General features: G+C 33.6%; 2 protein-coding genes across 2 annotated transcripts in view; one reads left to right on the plus strand and one right to left on the minus strand.

The window, feature by feature from the left end:
• The window catches only part of LOC143914307 (neurobeachin-like protein 1), a 54,736-nt gene that overhangs the window by 22,411 nt on the left and 7,415 nt on the right, over window positions 1–24,910 (minus strand). The window contains exons 17-28 of the mRNA XM_077434483.1: window positions 24,699–24,867; window positions 24,485–24,627; window positions 24,220–24,415; window positions 23,989–24,152; window positions 23,777–23,914; window positions 23,556–23,699; window positions 23,396–23,472; window positions 23,126–23,319; window positions 21,860–22,117; window positions 21,591–21,778; window positions 2,249–2,398; window positions 2,012–2,169 (exon numbers count right to left, since the gene is read on the minus strand). Coding sequence (XP_077290609.1) covers window positions 2,012–2,169; window positions 2,249–2,398; window positions 21,591–21,778; window positions 21,860–22,117; window positions 23,126–23,319; window positions 23,396–23,472; window positions 23,556–23,699; window positions 23,777–23,914; window positions 23,989–24,152; window positions 24,220–24,415; window positions 24,485–24,627; window positions 24,699–24,867 — 1,979 coding nt within the window. The remainder of the gene's footprint in view (window positions 1–2,011; window positions 2,170–2,248; window positions 2,399–21,590; window positions 21,779–21,859; window positions 22,118–23,125; window positions 23,320–23,395; window positions 23,473–23,555; window positions 23,700–23,776; window positions 23,915–23,988; window positions 24,153–24,219; window positions 24,416–24,484; window positions 24,628–24,698; window positions 24,868–24,910) is intronic.
• LOC143914703 (uncharacterized) lies at window positions 12,823–21,219 on the plus strand. Its single transcript, XM_077435003.1, has 2 exons — window positions 12,823–13,207; window positions 19,354–21,219. Exons 1-2 carry the CDS (start codon window positions 13,172–13,174, stop codon window positions 21,217–21,219), a joined length of 1,902 nt encoding a protein of 633 aa, XP_077291129.1. The 5' UTR covers window positions 12,823–13,171.

Consider the following 24,910-nt stretch of genomic DNA (forward strand, 5'->3'; position numbering starts at 1 on the left):
ATTATCTGACATTTAAAATAACATTGGATAGAAATGGGACATACGTAGGTATACGCAACGAAAAATCATAACAGCCTGAAGGTATACTTTGTATATAAATATTAACGCTATTTTACCACTTGATACAAGTATTTAACTATCAAAAATAATAATAAGGTAGTATTTAAATTTTAAGCACACGAAAAAATTTGCTTCCACAATTTATTTACGACGATGGAACTATAGAAGCAAAAAAAAATGTTATGCATGCGTACAGCTGCTGAATTAAATAATATAGAACCTAAACCAGTACTTACAGCTAGTAATTGTATAAGACTGGTTCAATAAATTTATAAAACCGAACCAAAAACTTGTCGGACACGAGTCAATCGCTCAATCAGCTGCACCAATGCTCACAGTATCGCTGAAACATGACAGGGTGGAGGGCAAAATCTCGAGTATAAAAGCTTGTCAACATCACCACTACACATCGAACACAGCTGACAAGCAAAAAGAACAAGAAGCAGAGACAGCACAGGCAACATGATTTCCAAAGTAAGGATACAACCATGAAAAATAATAACACTTCATACAATACAATTTAAGGGTTTTAGTCTTCCCCGTTCGTTGAAGTCTCTATAAACTACAAATAAATGCTATTTACGTTTTTTATTATTATTTTACAGATCGTATTCCTTCTTGCGTTGACGAACTACGCTCATTCGGGACTCATTGGAGCACCTGCCGTAGGATTGCCCTATGGAGCGGCCTATGGATATCCCGGATACGCAGGATATGGAGGATATGCTGGATACGCAGCTCCAGCTATCGCCAAAGTGGCTAAAGTAGTCGCACCCGAACCCTACGATCCAAACCCACAGTACAGCTACTCATACGACGTACAGGTGAGAATTTAAACCACATTGCATTCATTGGATATATACACAGGCTTGATATTCCTTCGTGCGCCATGGCTAAAATTACATCCATTACATATTACAGGACGGTCTGACTGGAGACTCCAAAGCCCAGCACGAGACTCGCAGTGGAGACGTAGTCCAAGGATCTTACACCCTGATCGAACCAGACGGTTCCAGACGTACCGTAGACTACACCGCCGATCCCGTCAACGGATTCAACGCCGTAGTCCACAAAGAACCAGCCGTAGCTAAGGCCGTAGTACCCGCCATTGCCAAGGCAGTGTTGCCAGCCGCATACAGACCGTATGGATATCCCGTAGGAGTAGCTCACGCGCCAGTAGCCCACGCCGGATATCCTTTCTTGGGATAAATCACCACAACACTGCATTTTCATAGTCTTCTTCCGGCAACCAGTATCCCGTCTGATTTTTGTGCCATACCGTAGCGCCAGGAAAAACTCATATGAAAATGTAACCGAAGACTATACATATAATATAAGGACGACCGCATCATCGACGCATCATCATTCCAAACTATACGACAACGACCTGTTTATGACGCAACTCAGACAAGCTTTTTATATATATATATATATATTTTTATATAGCAAATATAATATATTTAAATTAATACAATATAATGTTTATTGTGTCAATCGTATGTATATTATGTATTCTTACAACCGCGTGTACAAAATAAATAAATTCGATTTTTTTAAAAATAGAAGTTTCACTTTTCACTCAAGTTCTAGTTTACATATATATTAATAATAATATACATAATCCGATAAAAACCAAAATTCTAACACAGCCGAATTGGTAACAAATCGAGCCGAACAGAAATCTATATTCAAATTAGTTAGCCAAATTGTATAATATACATACATACATATGTATAATACAAAACTAAAATATTTGAAGAAATTCCGGTCTACTGAGTTTAAATATATAAAATTCAGACCACATTCTATGTACATACATATATAACAAGTTGCTTTTGATTAAATAATTTTGGACATTTGAATCGATAGTCGCGACTAAAGATTGAACCTTTTCAGTCAAAAATTAGTATTTGGCAATTTTTTGTGTTAACATTGAATTACATCGACTTACCCTCGAGTCCATGCACCTCTGGGTCCGATGAGGAAAGAACGACGAGCACGCCAATAGGTAGCAGCACGAGCAGTACGCGCCCGTTGTTGTCCCAATACTCCAGCATACCGTTGAGCATCTTCAGATCGACGAGTTCGAAACGCAGTTATCACATGCCTCTGCAATGCAATTCATACATCAAGAAGAAGTTTAACACACATACGGAGAATTTCTTCTGGGCTTAGTATATTTCAATACCTGAAACAGTTCTTTGGAATACATCTGCTCTTGAACGCGAGATTGGGCACTCGCTTTACAAGCCTCGTAACATTCGGCCCAGAATGTGTTAAGCGGTTCTCCGACTAGACGACTCGTCTCTCGATCATACGCTATGCTCAATGGTCTCACCTGAAACAATAATAATTAAAATATTAAAACAAAATAATTTCAACTGCACTTCATGAGATAAAAAAATATATTCAACAATCAAGTTAATTCTGTTTTGCGTATTAAAAAGATGTGAAAAAACAAAGAAAGAGATGTTTAATTAATTAAAATTGTAATATTATATATTAAATGTGTAATAAATTTCTATTACATGTGAAAAATTTTCAGTCTGATTCGGTTAGCGGTTTGGGAGATAATTCCAAAACTTAAACAAAAGAGGATACCTGAAAGAGGAGGTACCATTTCCGTTCAACTTAAAAATTTGCGTCGTATTGATAAAAATTTTAGTGACTGATACTAAGTTTCAGCTTGATAGGACTAATGGTGTTCAAAAAATCCCTAAAATACACAGACACGCTCATTTTTTTGTAGATCATGAAAATGTGATCAGTGATCGAATCTGAGTTCGAATCAATCAAAATCTCGAGTTACAATTTTCGCATGATCACAAAACTTTATTGTTGATACGTACATAGATAAAGTAAAAAGGCTTATTTGAATTAATACAATCTTTCGATCACAGATATGATCATTACAAAACCGAAAAACTGTGTAAATGGTGAAAAAAATGAACTACATATTAATGAATAGACAGAATAAACTTCTCGTGAATCAAATGTGCAAATTTGACAATCTGAAACTCCACGGCTACGACAAGCAGACTTCTAATAATAATAAAAGTATGTAGAAAAATGATACCAATTACACGTAAGAGAAAATCGAAGAGTGCCTTTGAAAGTTTTGGTTTAGAAAGAGCGACAGATGGTTGAAAATTTGACCATAGAACGGGTTAACGCACTCGCATTAAATGACATTCACGAAACAGTCGAGACAACGGCTTGGAGGTTAATGTAACTTTACGGTGAAAACGTATAAGCATTATAATAACATGTTAAATAATTATTTGGAGTGAAGAATTACAAACGAGAACGTCAATGTAGAATCCGCGAGGAAACGAGAACCACGAAGTGTCGTGACACTCATTTTGCTTTTTCATTACTTTTATAGCCCACTGTTTTACCGTCGGATTGCATATCGGTGCTAAGAAATAATTACAAAATAATAAATAAAAAAACCTCGATTAATAATTAATGATTTTGCAAAAAATTTAAATCGCATACAAGAACATAAATCATTAATTAAAAATTAAAGTCGACAAACCGAATGAATAAATTCCTAACAGTATAATCACCATGAAACTATGACAAATTTTACATATGTATGTACATACATACATACGTACGTTAAATAATCAGTTGTAACTAGAACGAGTACGAGACGAATCAAAAAGAGAAAATCGGACGTAGGGCATGATGATGATGATGACGGCCACGTTGAGCTCTATTTAAATCTTATTTAAACACTAATAAAAAGTAAGTCGAAAATAAGTACCTACACATACGATAAATCAAACGTTTACACTGTCAATTTTCACTAGAGAAGCGTATTGAGCGCGTCTTGCATCGAAAGTGGTGTAAGTTTTCCGGAAAATGACCCAAGTGGCAAAATAAGATATGCACATAAAAGTTTGAAATGAAAATCGAAACAATACGTCCGATACGGAACGATGGCAAATGCATGTAAAAAGCAGGAAATTAATTACGCAGCTGCAAGACGATGGAACACAAAGACACTGCAGATATAAATAATAATAAATAAATATTAATCTGTCACGCGTTCCTAAGTCGAAAGTCATTAAGTCGAGAAAAGCTACGATACGAATACATAGCGAACCGAACGCATTGCATAATGCGCGCAGATTTGCGGTAAAGTCATTTGCATTTAAATCTTACGGATTTTCGCAATAGAAGGATATTGTTTCGAAAGAAACATTGATATAATAAAGACGGCAGGCATTAGATGCACTGAGGTTTAATGAACTAGAGTGGCAGTAGAACCTTTACGTAATTATGTCGTATAAAATTGGATACCAAAAATGTGTCTAACTTGACCTTGTAATTTTCAATGAAATGGGATGAGAACTAGAACAGCCATTCATCCTGTGTTTTTAACGATTTTAAAAATATTTTTTCATCAATCATCCGACTTTTGAACTTGCATAAATACAAATCTGTCCCAATATTGGTAAAAAAACTAGTCTTGTATGTACGCCAGGTTTTAATGTGTAAATATTTCCATGCGTGTACTTATCATTAAAAAAATGAAGATTAAAACTGTGAAAATCAAATAAATCTTCAACCTTGTTGGTAATTAAACTACACTTTGTTGTATAGAGCGCCCTTTGACTAAGCATCGCTTCATTAATTCGTCCGTGACCGATGATTTTGAAGAAAGTGGCAGTTTAAACCGAACCGACACATCACTGAGCCTAAATGGGCATTGAACTTTTCAATCGGAAAATCATCAAATGGTAATTGGAAATTCGGTGCACGTTTGGGTCACATTTGAGTGTCGACAAATCCCGACGATTTATCCGTGTCAAAATGTCGGTGGTATCACGACTATCATGCCCGGGATACACCCGGTAATTTCGTGGTGAAAGTCATTAACGGTAAAAGCACATGTGGCTGTAGTCTCTCTCGTGTGTATGTGTGTGTTTTTTTATTTGTACGTCATTGGAGGAAAAATTGTAAATATTTACAGTCAGCATTGTCGTTATGTTTGAACGGCGAAAACTTTGGGCGAATGTTGTGTACCAAATCGTTAACGCCAATCTGCACAATGCAATGATTGGTAGCATCAGTGGTAGTCAGTGCGGTTTGTTTATTATATAGCGAAAGTTCAGTTTGTTCTTGCAACTATTGGGTATTGTATTCTTTTATTATATTTTAAGTGGCCTGCTCGATTTCAAATGCTATCTATTCATTTTTACCGTATGTCATGACGCGAAATTTATATACATACATATATTGCGAATTTTGGTGAATAACGGAGTTTCGACATTAGCAATAAAACAACCGCTTAAAGACCATAGTGGTCAAAGTTTCGAAAATAGAAACAAGATAAAAAAATTAGTATAATATTTGATATTCACGCGCCAGTTTTTTTATGAAACGTGTAAAATTAAAAAATAAAATGGCTACAAATTTTAATTGCAAAAATTATGTGCAACTGAAAATGTCGATTTCCTCAATTTTTTTTGTTAAGAAATATAGCTTTTACCACAACGTACATATGTACATTAAGAAGAAAGAAGAAAATTAAACAAGATAAAAAATAAATATAATATAATACTGTATTTTACAATTATTTAAAAATAATTATAATGAAAATAATAGCACAAAGTGATTTTTTTTCAGAAGCATGTAAAATGAATCATGTAACGAAATATTTCAATGTTACTTCAGAATGAATATTTATGTATATATTGTAGGTAAATTTATATTTATAGAATAATATTTGTTTTTGGGAAACAAATTGATTTGGAAAAACATGGATAAAATGGGACAAATCAAATAGGTTTTTGAAAACGACGGGACGAACGCAAAGCACGAAAAAAACGGGACTGTCCCGGCCAAAACGGGACGTGCGGTCACCCTACATATATAGAGATTTTACTGTGCCAAATCAAGATATAAATGGCCTAGTTTTGGTTAAAAAAAAAGGAATTTCGAAGAATTTTTTTGTCAAATTCAATTTTGAAATCATTCTGGGAAAAAATTGATACATGAAATGTTGATAAAAGATGTCCTACTACCTACTATTACATACATAGCTAGCTTGTAGCTACGAGTCTACGATCGATAAATCGTATAATAAGATTGAGATATGAAATTAACCTGAAGAAGTTTTCGAAAATGCTCTGACACTTCTGAAGAGTTCGAATGTTTCTTCTGTTGCTACAATTTAGAAAATTGAGTCTGATTTACATGAATATAATATAATGGAAGTTTTGCCTGCTATAAACAACAAAGACTTAAGAAAGTATGAATTCTGAAGGATTTCACACTCATAGTGAGACGTCAATCATTTAATTAATAATTATATAGATCATCTAAAGCCCAAGATTTCAATTTAAATAATAAAGTACTCAACCGAATGATTGATGGCATAAAATAAAACATCGTCTGCGAACCAATTATTACGAGTTCCACGCGACGGCAAAAATAATACATAAAATAATAACGAACATGAAGAAATGTCATATTGTGTTCGCAACAATGCTCGCTAATTTCAAATTGAAAAACAGAAAAGACAATGAAAATACTGCATTAAAATTGAAAGTGCCTCTACATACATATATAAATATTTTTTATTTTACGATATTTTTCAATCGAATATAGCAAGAAAATATAAATTGCTCACTATTTTCTAAGACGAGTGTACAACAACACAAAAAAAGAGATAATAGCGATCAATCAACATTTAATTTCACTGCCAAAGTGCATCCATCTAAACGATCAGCATTTACAACAAACATAATGTACAAACGTGAGTACGTTATTATTATTGCGTGCGAAGCGAAAGTGTTAACTAAAAATTAATAATCAAAACATAAGATTAATATTTATACACAAAAAAAAAAAGAAAAAACTTCAAGGAAACATTAATGACTGTATGAATGATGCGATACGCTTTCCTTTCGACTGAATTGAAACTGTTATTTTTATGTTTTAAGCCATAAAAAAGACGTACGTATATTATTATGACTTTGTTTTATTATAATACATTTTTAATAGATACAGACACGCAACAACCAACGGCTTGCTGTAAAACAATACCAATTAAACACCGACATTGTACAAGTGAATCTTTTGCATGTGAAATTCGAACAAGACATAGGGTGTGAGACATAAATATACATATTATAATATGAAGACGAAACGTTCTCACGAAATTAACACCGGTTTCTAGTCTCGATGCAAAAAAATAAAAGCTCCAACAAATGCATTCTCAATATGAAATTTTGTTCACAAACGTCTACATATGTACGTACGTATATGTTCATATATGCGAAGATGATGATGCTGCTGCTGGAAAAGTGCACACTTTCCATTTTTGTGCACAAAAAAAATATAGGCAATTTTATACACATGCTTCAACGCTTTATCGATGGATTCTCGTATCGTGACGAATATTAATTGATGAAATGCATCTGATGCACGAAAGGGAATCTGGTTCGTTAACAGTGATGTGGACAATGACGTGTCAAATACTAAACTTTTCCGGATTCGACACTTCCCGTTTCCTCGTTCAACTTTGTAAAATCTGTATATTTCCTGAAATTATATTTTTTAAGTGTGTTTAGATCGTATTGATGTTTCATAACGGTTTAATTGAGTAAGATGCCTCATTGTAAACACACAGCTGACAAGTACCTGGCTTTTGCTTAAGAATTACGTTAGCAACCTATCATCAGTGATACAATGCTACACTTACAGTCAATGTGTAATTGTATGTACATAGACGGAGAAAGTGTGAAATTTATATCCGAGAGCTTTTCCTGACAATTTGTCGACAATCAAAGCTACGTCTATTACTTTTAATTAAAATAAAAAATGATTAATTAAATTCTATCAGTTTGTTTTTCATGCAGTTTGACAGACGGTTGGTTAATTGAAACTTTGTTAAAATACGGAAAAATCTACAACACGCTTCTAAAATAGAAAATGTCTGAAATTTCTAAGCAATCACTAAAATGTACGCGTATTGACCTAAATATGTCAAAAATAAATGTGAGCATTTAGGACACTATGCAGAATTGTAAATTATGAATTGTTTATTCCAAATACTCGATTCGATTCAAATGAAAATCTCAAATAAATAAATTCAGATTTCTCAAAAATTCAAATAAATTCAGATTTCAGAACTACATAAATTAACAGCATATTGCAATTAGATATAATATATTATACATAGCTTATCCATAATCCACGATGAACGAAAAATTCCTAATATAACAGATTTTTAGAACATTTCTCAGATTGTGCCTTATACCCTAACATTAAAACAATATAAATATTATAAATACCAACAACAAGGAAAAATATTGTAAAATGATAAATGAACCGTAACTATTATAATGAATCTATTACTTATTGTAAACAAACCTTATGAGTAATGAAAGACTTGTAAAAATCAAATAATAGATAACTTTTACTGACGCAGTTTTAGAATTTAACCGTAAAAATATAATATTTATATATGTACATATATTTAATTCAAAATTTAAGTATTATATTAGAGATAAAACTAGACATAAAACATACTATGAAATTAGACATAAAAATTTGCAAAAAGGCGCTGTGTCCCACTTACGTACGTACATACATATGTACATATGTGACCCGAAAAAGCCGCACACGACAATGTGACCATAGGTGACCCGACAAAGCCGCGCACGACAATGTCGCGCAAAACAAAATTAAAAACTGAAGTTATTTTTGGTTTTATTCGGTTTCCAGGACTACTTAATTTAACCAGCAACATATGTAACAGGACAGTGGTTAGCGTATAATGCTAACAACTGAGGGGTCACGAGTTCGAGTTCTGATCCAGTGTTGTTGATCAAGTGATGTCGATCGTTTCCTATCAGGGTTTGCCAATTTGTCTGATTTCATTGTAGAAACGGTTCCTATCAAATTGGCCAATTACCTTAATTTATCACCATTATTTGAATTTAATTTCAAATTTATAATAATACTAGTGGTGCTACCCGGCGTCGCTCGATTCCACTTTTGAAGATCTCTTCCGTTTTAGCACGAATACAATAAAAGTAACTTGAAATGGTCAGTCTAGTAGTGAGAATACCGTCGAACTATGAAAAAAGTCTTCATTTGATTTTTATTAAATTTATTTAAATCGAAAAAATTTCAATATTACTTAACGACCGACCAATCAAAAACGTCTTTGACCAATCCAACCAATCAGAAACAACTTTGACCATGTATCGCTTTGGACAATCCAGTAATGAAATCATGGTAAAATATATAAATCTAGGTTTTAAAACAGTTTAATTTTCAAAATTAGAAAAAAAAAATTTTATTTCGTAAGCCCTGACTCCGATGTCTAATTATGTACATATGTATAAGTTTAAAATTTTATTGGATATAAAATATAATATACATATGTAGGTACATATTTACTTTTGTCCTGCCTGGTATTGTCAAAGTGCTGTGTAATACATATGTATATAAATATTACATACATACATTACACGTGTCCCTTTGGGTGAGGGCTGCAGGCTATTGTCGACAAGCTTTAATAATACCTGCATTAATTGTGTCAGTCTTATTATACATATTTGTAACATTCCGCCGTCTAATTAATGTACAAACATACATACATACATCCATCCTCCAACCATTCATTGACTCCAAACAAAATCATCGCGATGACATACACTTCAAAATACCGTATCAAAGTTCAGACTCTACTTTTGAGTATGACCCATTATTTGTACCTAATATGTATATAGGATCCGGATGTGAAGGATTCCAAGTGAAACGCAGATTAAGTCAGAACTATGTATTTATTGTACATGCTTCGGGCTTGCTCTCCAACAAGTGACCATAACAACACGCATCCGGTCTCTCCCATGCATACCACACACACTTTATCTCGGCTCGTTTAAAAATATTACATACGAATTAATTTTTTTTATTTTTAATAATTGGTAAAATGAAATTGGTGATGAATAATTGATGTGTTTTTCGATTTTTTTTATTTACATATACATAAGTATAGAAAAAAAAGGTGGCCATTTATCGGTCCGACAAAATAAGCCCTATTTCCAGACAAATTAGGTATTAATCGCGACATAATATGCAAATAACCATCTCTAAAACATTTCGCCCTGCAAATAAAAAGAGTGCCTCTCTCTAAAATAGCTGGCACGACCCAATCCGAGTTCGCCCGGCAAATCAAACGTCAAATGTGTTGCCAGTAACAAAAATAAATACCGAACTCTTATCCTAACCTAACCTAACCTTAAATAGATAAGTGTTGGTTGTTAAGATATTACGATGTGTTTGGATGGATATTACGATGTGTGGACCATGAGGAGAGTGAGGTCGTGCGAGTTATTTTAGAGATGTTAATTTGACATTAAATGTCGTTTTGACATATGTCGTGTAATTTATTTTACAGTCGTGTCAAAAATATTATCCCAAAAATAAATGCCATTTCCACTCAAAATTTACAAGAATACCTCTTATCAATGTATCTATAGACAAAGGCGAAATTTTTTTATTGCATCCTACAGAAGATGAGTGAGAGAAAGTAATGCAAAAACTTTTGATCCAGCCTTTTAAAAATATCTTAAGGGCGAAAACACACTGAATGCTTAGGGGTGCTGCGTTTTTTCGCATGTTTAAAAGCATTAAAAAAAAATAGCAACGTCCCACATACCGTGTTTTCGCCCTAATTCACGTGTGATGCTAGTAAGGGCGAAATCACCCAACGGTGAATATGGCACGTGGGTTTTTTTTAGATAGTTTTAAACATAAAGAAAAAATGTGACATTCATGGCACGCGTCCTTTCAATACGACACTTTCGACCTATGTCGTTGAAATTGTATGGTAGTATTTATCCTTACTCGACAGTGCTCTATACCAAAACGACCCTTTGGACCATTTTCGGTAAAATTTCATCCTTTCCTTGACAGTGATCGATAACAGTGTATCCCATTCACCGCTGTGTAATTTCACCCTAATGCTCTTCACCTTGCGGGGTGGGGGGAGGGGGGAGTGTATATCTATGTAACTATAAAATGAACATTGAATTGAAACCAGACACATTCCACCGGCGTAATGTGTACATATGTATATTACTTTCGAAAATCCTATATAAACCTTCTAGTCGAAAGCTAAGCATGTACATACCATTATAACCTTTCCACTTTGTAACTATATAGCAAGTCGAGTTATGGGGCTTAACAAATCTAACCCAGAATCCAAAGACACATTTACCTGAAAACAGTGGCGTAGTGCTAAATAAAAAAGAACCAGGTCGGTGTTTAATTTTTACGACCCCCCCCTCGCTTTTTTCTTCTGTAAAAAAAAAAGTTGTATCCTAATATTGGTAGTCCAAATATTTATAAAAGAAATCAAATAATAATTAACAAATATTCTTATTTGTTGAAATTATGATGCATTTTTTTATATTTTATAAAAACTTCCATAATGCATCCTCTTCAATATCTTTAATTTTGCAAAACCCGTGTTTGTGTGTCAACAGCAACATTTGCTTTTAGCAATGCTAAAACCATGTACATACATACATATATGTATATACATATCATTTGCTGGATGTACCTCCTGCCCGCACAGTTCTTTTTCGAATGGCTCCTATTCCAAGAGCTATTCGACTTCTTAATGAAATCGTTGCTGCCGAGACTGAATGTGATATTTTCTACCTTAGTGAGCGTAAATTGTCGGAAATTACTCTAACCCATTTATCTGGTAGTCTGCGCTCATCATTGTTTTCATGATTGATTGTGATTTATGAGTGAAATTTTGATTAACTCTCTTCCATGTGGGCCTTACAGGGATGTTTTGTATTTGTAGTTGTTTCTTACATATTTATTGAAACTGGCTGTAGGTACATACAATACATTCCTCATGCTATATTTTTTTTATTTATATTTTTACTTTATCTGTTATTATTAAATGCTATTTTTTATGTTTATGTATGGATGTATTTATGTTTATGTTCAAATGTATTTTTTTTATGCATAATTGATGAGTATATTATTTTCGTTATGTATTAATTTATGTTTAATTGTTATTTTGTTTTTTTTGTGTTATATTTTTTGACCATTGTGGCGCTTTAGGAATTCCTGTTATGCCACAATGGTCTGTTTAGAATAAAATAAATAAAAAATATGTCAAAAAAATATCAAATTTTAACATGTGAATTTAGAGATGACTATTCATTTAAGCCGAGTTCCCTAATTTTATCTATCCTCAAGTGCGTATGGTCAATAGTTCAAATAATGTTTTTTTTTCGAAGTTTTGGATGGTTTTAGATGAAAAGCCAATAAATTTCATTAAACGTCCTTTAAGTTTTGAATGTGCTCAGATTACTATTTGATTGTGGTCATCGAGTGTTACATAGAACGAGAGTCTGCTCACAATATTTGGAATACAAAATTTTATGTGAAATTTTAGTCAAAATATTTTTGAATTTTACTCGAAAAACAATGTTTATATCAATCAAAGTGCCGGGGCGGCGACCCGGCCCGACTACATCACTGCCTGAAAACCTATCTCGTACTACTCGATCAGTTTAAATGAAAACCTCAGTTTAAACAAACGCCACATCTCTTCCGCAAAAATACAAAAAGTAAAAATTATCATATCGGATCGATCTGAAACCGCATCAGATTCCGCACTGCGAAGCTTCACCGTGTGAACGTCTTTTTTCCGTCAAAGCTCTCCGATGATTTCGCCGGGTATAAAACCCAACGTCTTCTTCAGCCGGCGGATCAGTGACGTTTCGTCTCTCCTCATACGCGCATACATACATACATACATACGCACGTCGACCAGTTCGTAGTCCGAATTTGCCCGGTCATTGTTAATTTGTCGATCGAAAGGTGTTAACGAGTGCTCGTTCCGAATTCGTCTCCCACTAAATAAGATCCGTCGAACGAGAGAAAGCTCCGTCCGGATGTGGTAGTACGAGAGGAAGAAACGATCCGCGGATGCAAATCGTTTGGAAACTGGATTCCTCAGTGCTTCAGTGAACAGTTGAGACGATAAGACGTGCACACCAGGATTGTATGTTGTTGTTCTGCGTCTTTTTTTAGTGTGACTTGTTTTTGTGACAAAATGAACGTGAAAGCTTTGGCCTTATATAGCATAGTGGTAAGCTTTTAATATATTCACTACTTATTACATACATACATAAGTCTTTTAAATGATTACATCCTTTTATTATTCTAGTATCAATATAAATAATAATTTTCATTATAATCAAAACAATGTATATATCAAAAATAATTTTAAGGACTTTTGACTCAATGTAGAATATATTTATACCATGAGATGGATTTTTTTTTGCAAAAATTGAATATTTTAATAAATCTAAAATTTGAATTTTCTACATTATGTACATATATGTACATTCTGTACTTACATACATACAACGACGGTTTACCATACATGAAACCCCCCGAATCTCGGGGGCCCCGAAATGGGCCTTTTCTACCAAAATTTACAACTTACCAATTATTATTATTGTCCACAATACGTTCGTAAGCCAAGAATAAATGAAATTAATACCTATTTTACATAGTATTTTAAAGTAGTATACGCAACGATTATATTATCTTTTCAAAACTATAAATTTAAAAATATCAACAGACGCCATGTTAGAGTAGAATTAAATTAAATTAACTAATCAAAATATTTACTACAAAAAGTATTATTTTTTAAAACATCAATTTTAATCTTTTGATATTTCAAAATAAAAATTGCCATTTAATATATTATAATGTTGATTAATTGCAATATAAAAATTATACGAACGATGTCCTAAATTGTGTAGTACGTGGAAAATAAGTAATAATTTTGATAATAAATATTACAAGTAGGATAACACCTAAAAATTTCAAAATTAACATTACAATATTCAGAAACGGTTATTATTCATTTATCATTAAATAAGCTGAATAAATTTGAAAAATAGCAATATTCAAAATCGATAATAAAAATATGTAATTTTCATGATTAACGATCTATGTATGTATGTATTACAATTTAATTCGAAAACGTCAATTTTATAAATGAAGTGACACACAATAATGCGAAAAATATTTAAATTTTCACGATTAATATTATTCATACTAAGTATATTTGCGCAAAAAATTGAATATTATTATTAATATTAATAACGGTAACGGTCATAACGCAGTACTCAACCTTCCAGTTTAATTGAAAGTTACCTAAGTAGTCCAATAGGTTAAGTCTCATAAAAGTAATTATCCGATTCGTGAAATTAATTGAGCTGAATGTAAATTAGTGTCAACGCTTAATCAATTCAAAATTTAATCAAAAAAAAAATATGTAAAAACGCTTGTAATATTACTCAATTATATGCATAACGAGTTAAAATGAATTATTCAAATAGTATGTAAAATATTTCATACACGCCAATATATGTATAAAATTACATAAATAATGATCAATTAACATAACACCAAAATTGTACGTTACAAAAATCCGGCACATTTTTTTGACCCCGTATTTCTGCGAATAAGGAAAATATTAAAAATTCAACGCGGATCATAACAATAATTGCAACTATTTGACCCACTGAGTAAATATACATATGTATATATGTACATATATGTATGTAGGTACAAAGCTCACAATGTGCATACCTACTCGAATCCGATCTATGCAAACGAAAAATAAGAAAACTGACCCAAAGGAAACCGGTTGATACGAAATTGCCAACAAGAAATCGAAACTTGTGTGTGCGCGATAATTTCGCCAACCGTGCAAAGCCTATACGTCAATTTTCGTGCGAAAATTAAAATGAGAAAAAATGCAAAGATGAACGCACATGCATTATTCGCAAATTGTGCATACACAGATCAAGTGAAAGTACACACACAGGGGCAGAGTAAATATCGAGCGCAATTTCCATTTCTTTTTCGCGTTACAGTAATTAGAAATACGAAATTAATGGACGTTTCTCATAGTTAATCATAAATATCGAAAGAAAAAAGTGCAAATTCTTAGCATTCCAGCACCTCGATGGACACTAGCCATCACTGAAACACTTTGTTTACGTCGCATACTAACGGTACTATCTCACGCTCCAATCGGCAATAATAAATAATCGTTAAGATCACGTGCTCGAATTAGTTCAATTTTTTACGTAAATAAAATGAACGGTCCTAATGCACGTAAATAATATTATTATGACAGTTTTCGCTCTCGACTATTGTTATTTAGATTCGTCAGATGCACTGTCAAGTGTATGTAGAGTTACCTCAAAAATGACTGACTCTGTACCAAAATAATAACTTTAAAGCGGTAATTGGATTACACTGTTCGACACGAAAAATGGTTCAGAGACGAGATATGACGAAAACAAAAAATAGTGTGGCCAGAACACTATCCCAATAAACATGTTTCAATATAAAATAGTGTTAAGAGGGCTGTACAGCCGAAAACTTAATTTTGTTACCGTTCCTTTCTTCGATATATATATTGAGTGTATGTATATATTGAGTGAATGCGACAAATTATATCAATATATATATTGAGTGAATGCGACAGTTGCGCTTCGACCAGATAAAACGTATTTTAAATTGACAAAATCGAGGTTTCGTATTCTCCTATTTTCTCCTCCAAAGCTGGACCAATTTTAAAAAAAAAATCATCATCGGTATGAGAAAGGTACTTTCTGTGCATCTATTGGCGTATCTTTTTTAAAATCGACCGTTAAATAAGCACGCTGGACTCGTTTCGTGGGTGTAAATAAGAGGCGATTTTATAGATGTTTGGCGGCTCCTAGCTCCTATAAAAAATAATTATACAAAAAAATAAAACGATAGATGCACCCCAATGGTGAATATCCATAGCATATTAAAAATAATTTCTCTAGTGCCATAATTGAGGAAGGGAGAAGTATAGTACGGTTGTATGGACAAGGCGCTGCTGTCCAGCCCTCTTAACAGTGGGAAAAAATCCCAAGTAAAAATACGTACTTTTGACTTTTGATTTGAACTGGACTACTTAGAGAGATTTGAAAGTTGAAAATTACTACAAATGAAAGATAAAATACCCGACTATAGATGCCAAAATATTCATTTTGAACAAAAAATTGACAGATTTTTAGACATCGACCGAACAACACCAAGGTATAGAAAAATATCGCGATTTAAAAAACACATATATCTCCGAATCTCGAGCCAATCAATCATTTTTTATTACCAAATTCGTATTCACTGGGCATAGATCTATAAGAAAAGTCATATCTCGTCTTTGAACCAAAAAAAAAAATCGTCATTTGTCGAACAGTGTTATAACTTATAAGTCACATCACGATTGCCCAAAAAGACAATTTTGGCCATGAAAATCGCGAATACGGGATATTTGGCACTCGAGTTCTCGTTAGTATGATAGTTATCGTTAGTATGGTGGACTTTTCGGCTGCCAGATGTTCCGTTATAGAGATTTTAGTGACTTTTGGGCGAGCGCTTTGTGACCAATATTCACCGAACCCTTAAAAGTATTGGTTGTTAATTAATATTAGGCCAAAAATCACCTGTTGAAGCTCAATTTAATTTCATTCTACGTATGTATGTACATAGGTATTATCTCAAACTGAATGCATTCACTCGAACGAAATAACGGTAGTATGGTACAGATTTGTTTTTGATGTATGATTCGATAACGCTTTCTTACTTTCAAACTCAATGTACGTGAAGCTCATAATAAATAACGTATTATAGCATTAATACATAGCACAAGAAATCATATATGCCTTACAATGAGTGAAATATAATAGATAGACACAAATGAGACTAAAACATGAAGATAATATGTAACGAACGATCTGGAAACGCAATGTTTTGTTTAATCGCAATCAAAAAATAGAAGTGAGATCTAGATGGGCACTGCATCTGCTTTATTTTTTTGTATAGATCAAAAAACGAGCACTATTATAAACAACAAAATGCAGGTGTATATGAAAATAGTCCTCCAAAGAATGAGATTCTGCTACTGTTTAGGAAAGAACTTCTAAGTTCAAAAAGAGTCTGAACCAGTGGTTCAATCAAATTTCCTCTTTTTCTAGTGACTGTAGATAAATTGGAATCGTTTTTTATTTCTTGTTAGATTAATTTTTGTACATAAGTATTAACAATTTTTCAAACACAACAGAATAATATAATACAAATAGAGACATCTATGGACAATTAACAAAGTTTTTGATACAAAGCAAATTTGCGAGAAATACATTATGTAGGTAGCATGAGATTCAACATATTCGAGATTCTAATAGCTCGAATTTTCGAAAAACTGAGGGTGTAGGGTATCATTATTGGATCCGTCACAACAATAAAAATTGGAAAATACTAATAGGAGACGGTCAATCTGTTTTTTGTTTTTTTTTTTAATATTCAAAGACCTCACCAGAAGGGGAATTTTACTGGTACTTGAATCCACGACCTATCTGCTGGTATGCAATAGTTTTACCAGTACAATACGCTGTGTCTAAATAGGTTTTAAAGATAATCCACATTTGATAATATTCCAGAGGTACTTATATGTACTTATAATGAATTGAATATTGTACTTATAATGAATTAAACTAAGAGAATCACCAATGTATGTACATTTATATTTATGTGTTGGAACGTTCGACTGATCGATATTGATATTTTATATTATTCTACATAAAAATACATATAATTTCTTTAATGCTAAATACTTATTATTTTTCGATCTGCAATTCTTTGTGTCCGTGTAAAATCGTACTTGCTATATCAAACTTTCTTATTTGATTATTTAAAATAATAAAATTTAACATATAGGTATTTTTTTAATAGTTCTGATAGATTTTTCGCGTATTAAAAATATATTTATTAGATTTTTTTTGGTTTGTCATAGGGTATGCAATTATTTTTCCAGGGCCCGGGATTCCTCTCGGCGGTCCTGTGTATGTATGTATTTAAAATACGAAATCAACAACAATGTAAATATGTATAGTGAATCTGAACGAATAGAATAAATCTCGTAAAATTATCATTTTCATATGTATATGGGTGTAAATACGTATGTATTTGGTACTTGCTCTAATTACAGGTATTTAAAAATACGAACAGAAATCAAAATATACATAAATTTAATATGCATGTTTCCAATATTTGTTGCACATTTTCATAATTTCTTAATCTAAATACCTTCACCGTAATAATAATGATTGCGTCGTAAAAGTCACATGTCGTGAAAACGTTACACACAGAAGAAAAGTTATGCGATTAAATTTCAAACGCTACCTCCATATTAAATACATACATATCATAAGCCGATAAATACATACATATCATAAGCCGATAAATATTACATTTATTACAAGTTTCCAATACAGATTTTACTGGTACAAGTTTTTCTCTCAATAAGTAATTTTCTGATGTCTGTAACTTCGTGAATCATTTTGTACAACAACATAATTAAGGCAAACACAATTCAGTGACAATAATTCATTGTGTAAATTCCTTCATACCAAACGACATAAGAAATAGTTTTCATAATTTAAATTCGCAGAAATTTTAGACAGATCTTTTTTAGACATCAATGTCATTAACATTATTTTAATAGAGTATCCACCCGCTATTTTTTCACGATGACTAGCAAAATTTCATCCCACTTAAAATTTTCCATACAAACGTAAATGCATATGTATAAGTATGGAGAAAGTAAAAAAAATATTAGACGTTTATAAAAATAATAAAATAAAAATCTATAGCAGAACACATGGCGCCAAAATTATTATCGAATTATATAAATGTTAAAGCGAAATGACTGAACGCACCATGTGACTCTTCTTCTTTCACTGACAAGTAAAAATTTTACGTTTCGTTATACACATGTGCATATGTGTGTGAGTTTCATTGCTTTCGATTGAAACGTTTCGTTTTCACTATTTTTTTTTTAATTAACCGCCATTAAAGATCGAATCGTAAAGATCGGCGGCTCATCTCGAACGGCGATATCGGATCATTAACAAAGTATAAGACGCTATCGGCGTTAAGCGAGAAACTTTCTTCTTAACGGATGCGTTAACAAGAGGGTTAACGCATCGAACGCCGCGAGATTCAAACGCAAAGAAGTATTACATCGACTCGAATTCACGTGCTTAACAATTCGCTTGATTGCACGACTTTTCCGAAGAAGAAACACTATTAAAATAAAAGTTTCTATCGATAACTTTCACATCACGCACATTTTCACACGAAAACATTCAATAATCCGTCATTTCTTGATGATTACAGGTCCTAGTCACCCTCGTGGCGAATGTCGGAACAAGCACTGACGTCAGAGACGTAGCCCAGCATCAACACTCGAGACAAAAACGAGAACCTCCCATCTACATACATTCCTCTCGTCCTAAAAGAAGACCCAAGCCAATATACGGACCGCCGAAATCAAAATACGGACCTCCAAAACCGAAATACGGACCGCCGAAACCGAAATATGGACCGCCGAAACCATCCTACGGTCCGCCTAAACCGAAATACGGACCACCGAAACCGATCTACGGACCACCGAAACCGAAATACGGACCACCTAAACCGAAATACGGACCACCCAAACCAAAATACGGACCACCGAAACATATGTACGGACCTCCGAAGCCAATGTACGCAGCGCCTGTCTACGAACCACCTACTACTTATGGAGAACCCTCCATGACTTACGGTGAACCTTCCATGTCTTATGGAGGACATAGTTTCGGAGGGCAATTCGATAGTTATTCTGGCAGTTTCGGAGAACCACCCATAACCAGTTACGAAGCTCCATTATCTTCAAGCTACGGCTCCCCTCCTATGAGCTCTTACGGAGCTCCAGAACCCATAGGAAGCTACGGAGCACCCAAAAAGACATATGCTCCATTGCCCAAATCTCCATTTGAAGCATTAATAAACGACGATAATAACAACTTCCATTCAAGCTACAGTGCCGATTCTTCTGAAGACTTTAGCCAAGAGTACGGACAACAACCAAGCTATGACAGTAGCTCCAGCTACGACTCACATAAACTATTCGGCAACGTTAAACATTCTAGCGAAAATTACAATAACTATGACGGGTACGGTTCCCAAGGTTCAAGCAGTGACTTTGAAGTAATTCCGAGCCAATCGTACAGTCCATCGTCAAGTGATTCATATTCAAGTTACGAAAGTCATAGACCGAGCTATCCCGATATAGGCGTACCTCCATCTGACTATTTCGGGGCGCCTCTTCAGTCCGGTAAAAAGAAGAATAAATATCCTAGCTTTGATTCATACTCAGGATATGATAATTACAATGATAATTCGGCATCTTATTCTGTTAAAAGACCCATCAAAGTGCCATTGAGACAAAAAGACGACAGTGTTATGTTAGCCAAGCGGCCAAAGAGAAAACAATCACCTGGAATTCCACAAGAAATCCAAAAAAATACAAAATCACAAACACAAACAAGAGGTAAAATCCAATATAAACCCAAACCGCAATCATCTTCAGTGGTAGTGGGTAAGTATGCAAATAAAGGAATAGAAAATTACAAAGTGAGAGAATTCAACTCGGATGCATTTGAAGCATCATACGCACCCTCGACAAAATCTCAAAGCAATCCATTCAATCTATCACCGGTTGATATAACCCAATACGGCAATTATAAAAGCAGCAACATGGCATTCAGTCCTCAGAACGTCAATGATGCATTCACCGCAAACAAGCGAAACTTGGTTGAAAGTTACATCGAAGATGGAACCAACGTAGCTCAAAGCCAGGTCAAAAACGTCATTAGGGTAATGCCGACTCAAGATTCAGAGCCAGCCGACGAGATTACACTAAGCAAATCCATATCGCATAGCTACTATGCGGGTACAGCACCAGATCCCTTCTTCTCCTCGACGCAACCGTCGATAGTCGAGGAACGAAACTCCGACACGGATCATACGCTGTCGCCAAATTACTTCAGCTCGCCGGAAATGACCGGATACTACGCACAGAGCAGGTCGTCTGAAAACGCAGCTCAAAAATCAAGCGACACCGCTAACGAAAAGCGTACGTTTGAAAACGTCACACCGAGGACGACTCAACTGTACAGTGCAAAATTTGATGCCAAAATGCAAAACCATCGAATTAGATAGAAAATTAATATAAAATTAGTATTTCTTATTTTGTATATATAATAATTTATACATTCATCTTATTGCGTGAAACTTAATATAATTTGTTCTTTTGCAAAGATCAAACATACCAAAAATGTTTACATACATACACATGTTGAAACATTAACGACAAAATCAGACTTAATATATTTATGTCATTTTAGAATGTATTTTTACTAACATAATTTATGTGAAACTTTCAAATTATTTTTATATTATATATGGTATTTTATAAGACTGTCAAGTGCAATAGATAAATAGTAGTACATACATAGTTAGTATTAATTGCATTTAAATTATATTTATAAAATAAACAATCGAAAACCATAGAACACAAAGTTTATTCTTACCTTATACTCTATAAATTGAGCCCAGCGTTCGCCCTGAATGTAAACTTCGAAATCGTCGAAGAATGACGGACCCTTATTGAGGCTCGGCAGATCAGGTAAATATTTAGACAGGTTCATAGACTCGCACGTTTTCTCCAACAGTGCTTTCATGACGGGGATTAAAAAGGAATATTGATCACGATTACCACCTGAAATAATAATATTTGTACAAAAATTATCTAAAAAAAAAAACATTATTCTAACAAATTATTCTGGAAATAAATAAATACCTTCAACGGAAACTTTCATTGCTGTACTGATAGCACATATTAGATAAGCAGCTTCAGTGTCAGCATCTCCTGAAATTGGCGGACCACCAGCATGCAGAAGAGAATTCAACAATGCACAAGCCGGAGCGGCCAATGATACCCGTACGATTCCACCACCTCCGTTTCCAGTAGCGCAAGCAACAAGGATACCCAGACCTAAACGAGCTAACTCTTGACTGATAGGATCTCTGTTATCATCATTGAATACTTTCATTGTATCTAAATAAAAAAGAATAAACGTAAAATTTTATATTCTATTATGTACATGTATTAACCCTTTGAGTGCTGACGTCTTTTCTATTGAAAACCCGCCACGTTGAAAATTTCGCCAACATTTCCAACTAGAATTATTTAGAAATCCAATAGAAAGGAGGTATAAAAATTGTAGCTAATCCAAAAAAACCCTAGATAACTACCGCCGAGGATTTCGAGTTTTGTAAAGGTGTGTTTAGACCAGAGAGATGTAATAAGAATAGAGGGGTCCTTACAAATAAATAATTGTTGCCAATTTTACGCGGTACGTCTCTATAAATACGCTACATCGCACGGAATAAAATCGGATCAATTTACCTATAAAAATGTATCCCATGTTGTTTATTGTGTGTTTTTAAATGTATTATGCAATTTTTACCGATGCTTGCCCATCTTGCGAGTAATATAAACAAACAGAGAAGTTTTTATCAGACATATGTCGAGCACCAAGCGTCAAATACGACTGATGCTAAAATTATTTAGATCTGTCCGTGGGCAGAATGACACTTGACAACAAAAGAACACCTAAAGCCACTTCTATTAATATTACATTTCTCTGGTTTAGACTCTCTAATATAATATATCTTGCAACAATATAAAATAAACAAAAGAATTCTATTAATGAATGTATTTTTCCAAAACTAGTTGTTAAAATGTAACGTTCACAATCTAAATGCCAAGCCACAATCTAAAATACCCAGCAGTTAGGGATTTCCATCAGAAAATCCGGTGTAAGCTAGTCTTAATAAACGTTGACAAATGAATGTCACGGATTAAACGACCCATGTTCAATTCATTTTTTTTTTCAATGCTACCTGGAAAGGCTTAGCGGGTAGTATTCTTGTTTACTTTATGCATGCTCAAAATACAACGCCTATCGACATTTTTCAGGCCCATGGACTTGTTGGCAAAACACTGATCGGCGTTGGTCAGCATTCAAAGGGTTAAACAAAATGTTTATCATAATATCTTTACCTAAAAGTGCCAGGACACCGTCTAACAACTTAGAAGAACACTTTTTCGTATCGTCCTTGTTCGGATCTAGGACGATCAAATCATAAATGAGACGCATCAGATGAAGAACGTTTGATTTTGGACCAGTCGTAGAAGATCCTGCATCTTTCAAATCGACTAGAGCAGCTTGAACACCCATTTCAAGGAGACGCAACCTTAAAATAATAATAAATATCATACATAGGTGATGTCTTAGCGTATCTACAAATTCCTGTATAAAATAATACATACCTCAATTGCAAATGACTGCAATATAGTTCATTATTTAGGGCTAATAAATTAATACAAGCCATTACTTGTCCGCGTTCCTAAAATACATCACGTAAAAATGTAAAAAGCTACTAAAAATATATTTAATAGTATGTATGTATAAAAAATATTCAAATTTTACCTTCCATGATTCTTTAGAAGTGCCGTCCACTCCTCGCCAAAGTATTGTAAATAAAATATGGGCAACTAAATAGCAAAGATTTTCTTCATTATCGATATGCTTCTCATCTAGATCTAAATCGTGCGGCAGCGAAGATTTGACGGACTGCAAAAATAAACAAAAATTAATATATCACTAATACGACAACATATTTGATTGCAGAATATATTTTTGACACATACTTTCTTTTGAGACTTGTCGTCGAAAAATGCGCCAGAAGTGGTATCTTCATCGGCACTCGTTACAGAAATGGAACGGTTTGATATGATAGCGGAATCATTATCTGCATTGTATTCCACAGAATCTGATTCGTTAAACGACTGAAACATTTAAAAGAATTAAATAAATGAATAAAGAATAATTATTACAAATATAAATTTCAAATGAAACATACAGGTAAATGCGATCTACTGATATGACCAAGTTCACCGAGACTGTCTTGTATATCTACAGTTTTTTGTTTGATGACTGCAAAAACTGATCCTACCGCAGTACTAAGATTGTCAGCAGCATATTGCAAATTGTCAGCAACTGCTCCGGATACCGAACCGGCGATTTCTATAAAGAAAAAAAATGCAAATAACATAATCATAAAATAAAAAGCTGTGATTTGTTTTTATAAAACCTTTAATTTCATATTCGATGACATTAGCAGCTTCACTCAATGATGGTAAATGAGTGGAGTGGAATGATATAGTATCGCTTTCTAATTTTAGCGCTTCTTCATCGAAGGTCATAAGATCTATAGCTTCTTCAATTATCGACGATTCGCTGATGCATCTTTTGACCAACAGCCTAGCAATACAATCTTGCCAACCAATCTAAAATGAAATTATAATTACAATCACAACCTATAAACACAACGATCTTATATAAAAATGCAATATTACCTGCTTTGCAATAATAAATGGTGCATTTAAATTGATGAAAGTTGCAGCTAATAGTTTTTTTGCCAATTTCAATTTAACATCGATGCTCTCGAAAGACAATAAATTAATGAGAGTTAAAATACCAGCATAACCACCCTTAGTCTCTGAAATAAGCGTTGTTTATTGTTTTCTCTTTTTATACAAATTGAATGAATATCTATTGAATATAAACTACCTCCTGTGCACATTATATCGAATAAATTCGAAGCAAGATCGGCGCTAAATTCTTTCATATCCATAAATCCGATAAGTCCCGGAAACATTGTTGTATTTCCTTCTTGCATTAACATAGTCGATTTATTCCTCAAGTGAACGCGCTCAGTTTGAACGATCGTTAAGATCAACTAAAATTAAATTTAAATTAATATATTTTTACTAAAGCTTTCA

This window comes from Arctopsyche grandis, chromosome 7, assembly GCF_051622035.1.
Source record: "Arctopsyche grandis isolate Sample6627 chromosome 7, ASM5162203v2, whole genome shotgun sequence".
In the NCBI taxonomy this organism is placed as follows: domain Eukaryota; kingdom Metazoa; phylum Arthropoda; class Insecta; order Trichoptera; family Hydropsychidae; genus Arctopsyche; species Arctopsyche grandis.

Excerpts from the sequence above, each read along its gene's own strand:
- LOC143914703 (XM_077435003.1), top strand. The coding sequence starts at position 13,172 with ATGAACGTGAAAGCTTTGGCCTTATATAGCATAGTG. Across the intron at positions 13,208-19,353 it reads TGGCCTTATATAGCATAGTG|GTCCTAGTCACCCTCGTGGC; the intron begins GTAAGCTTTTAA and ends TGATGATTACAG.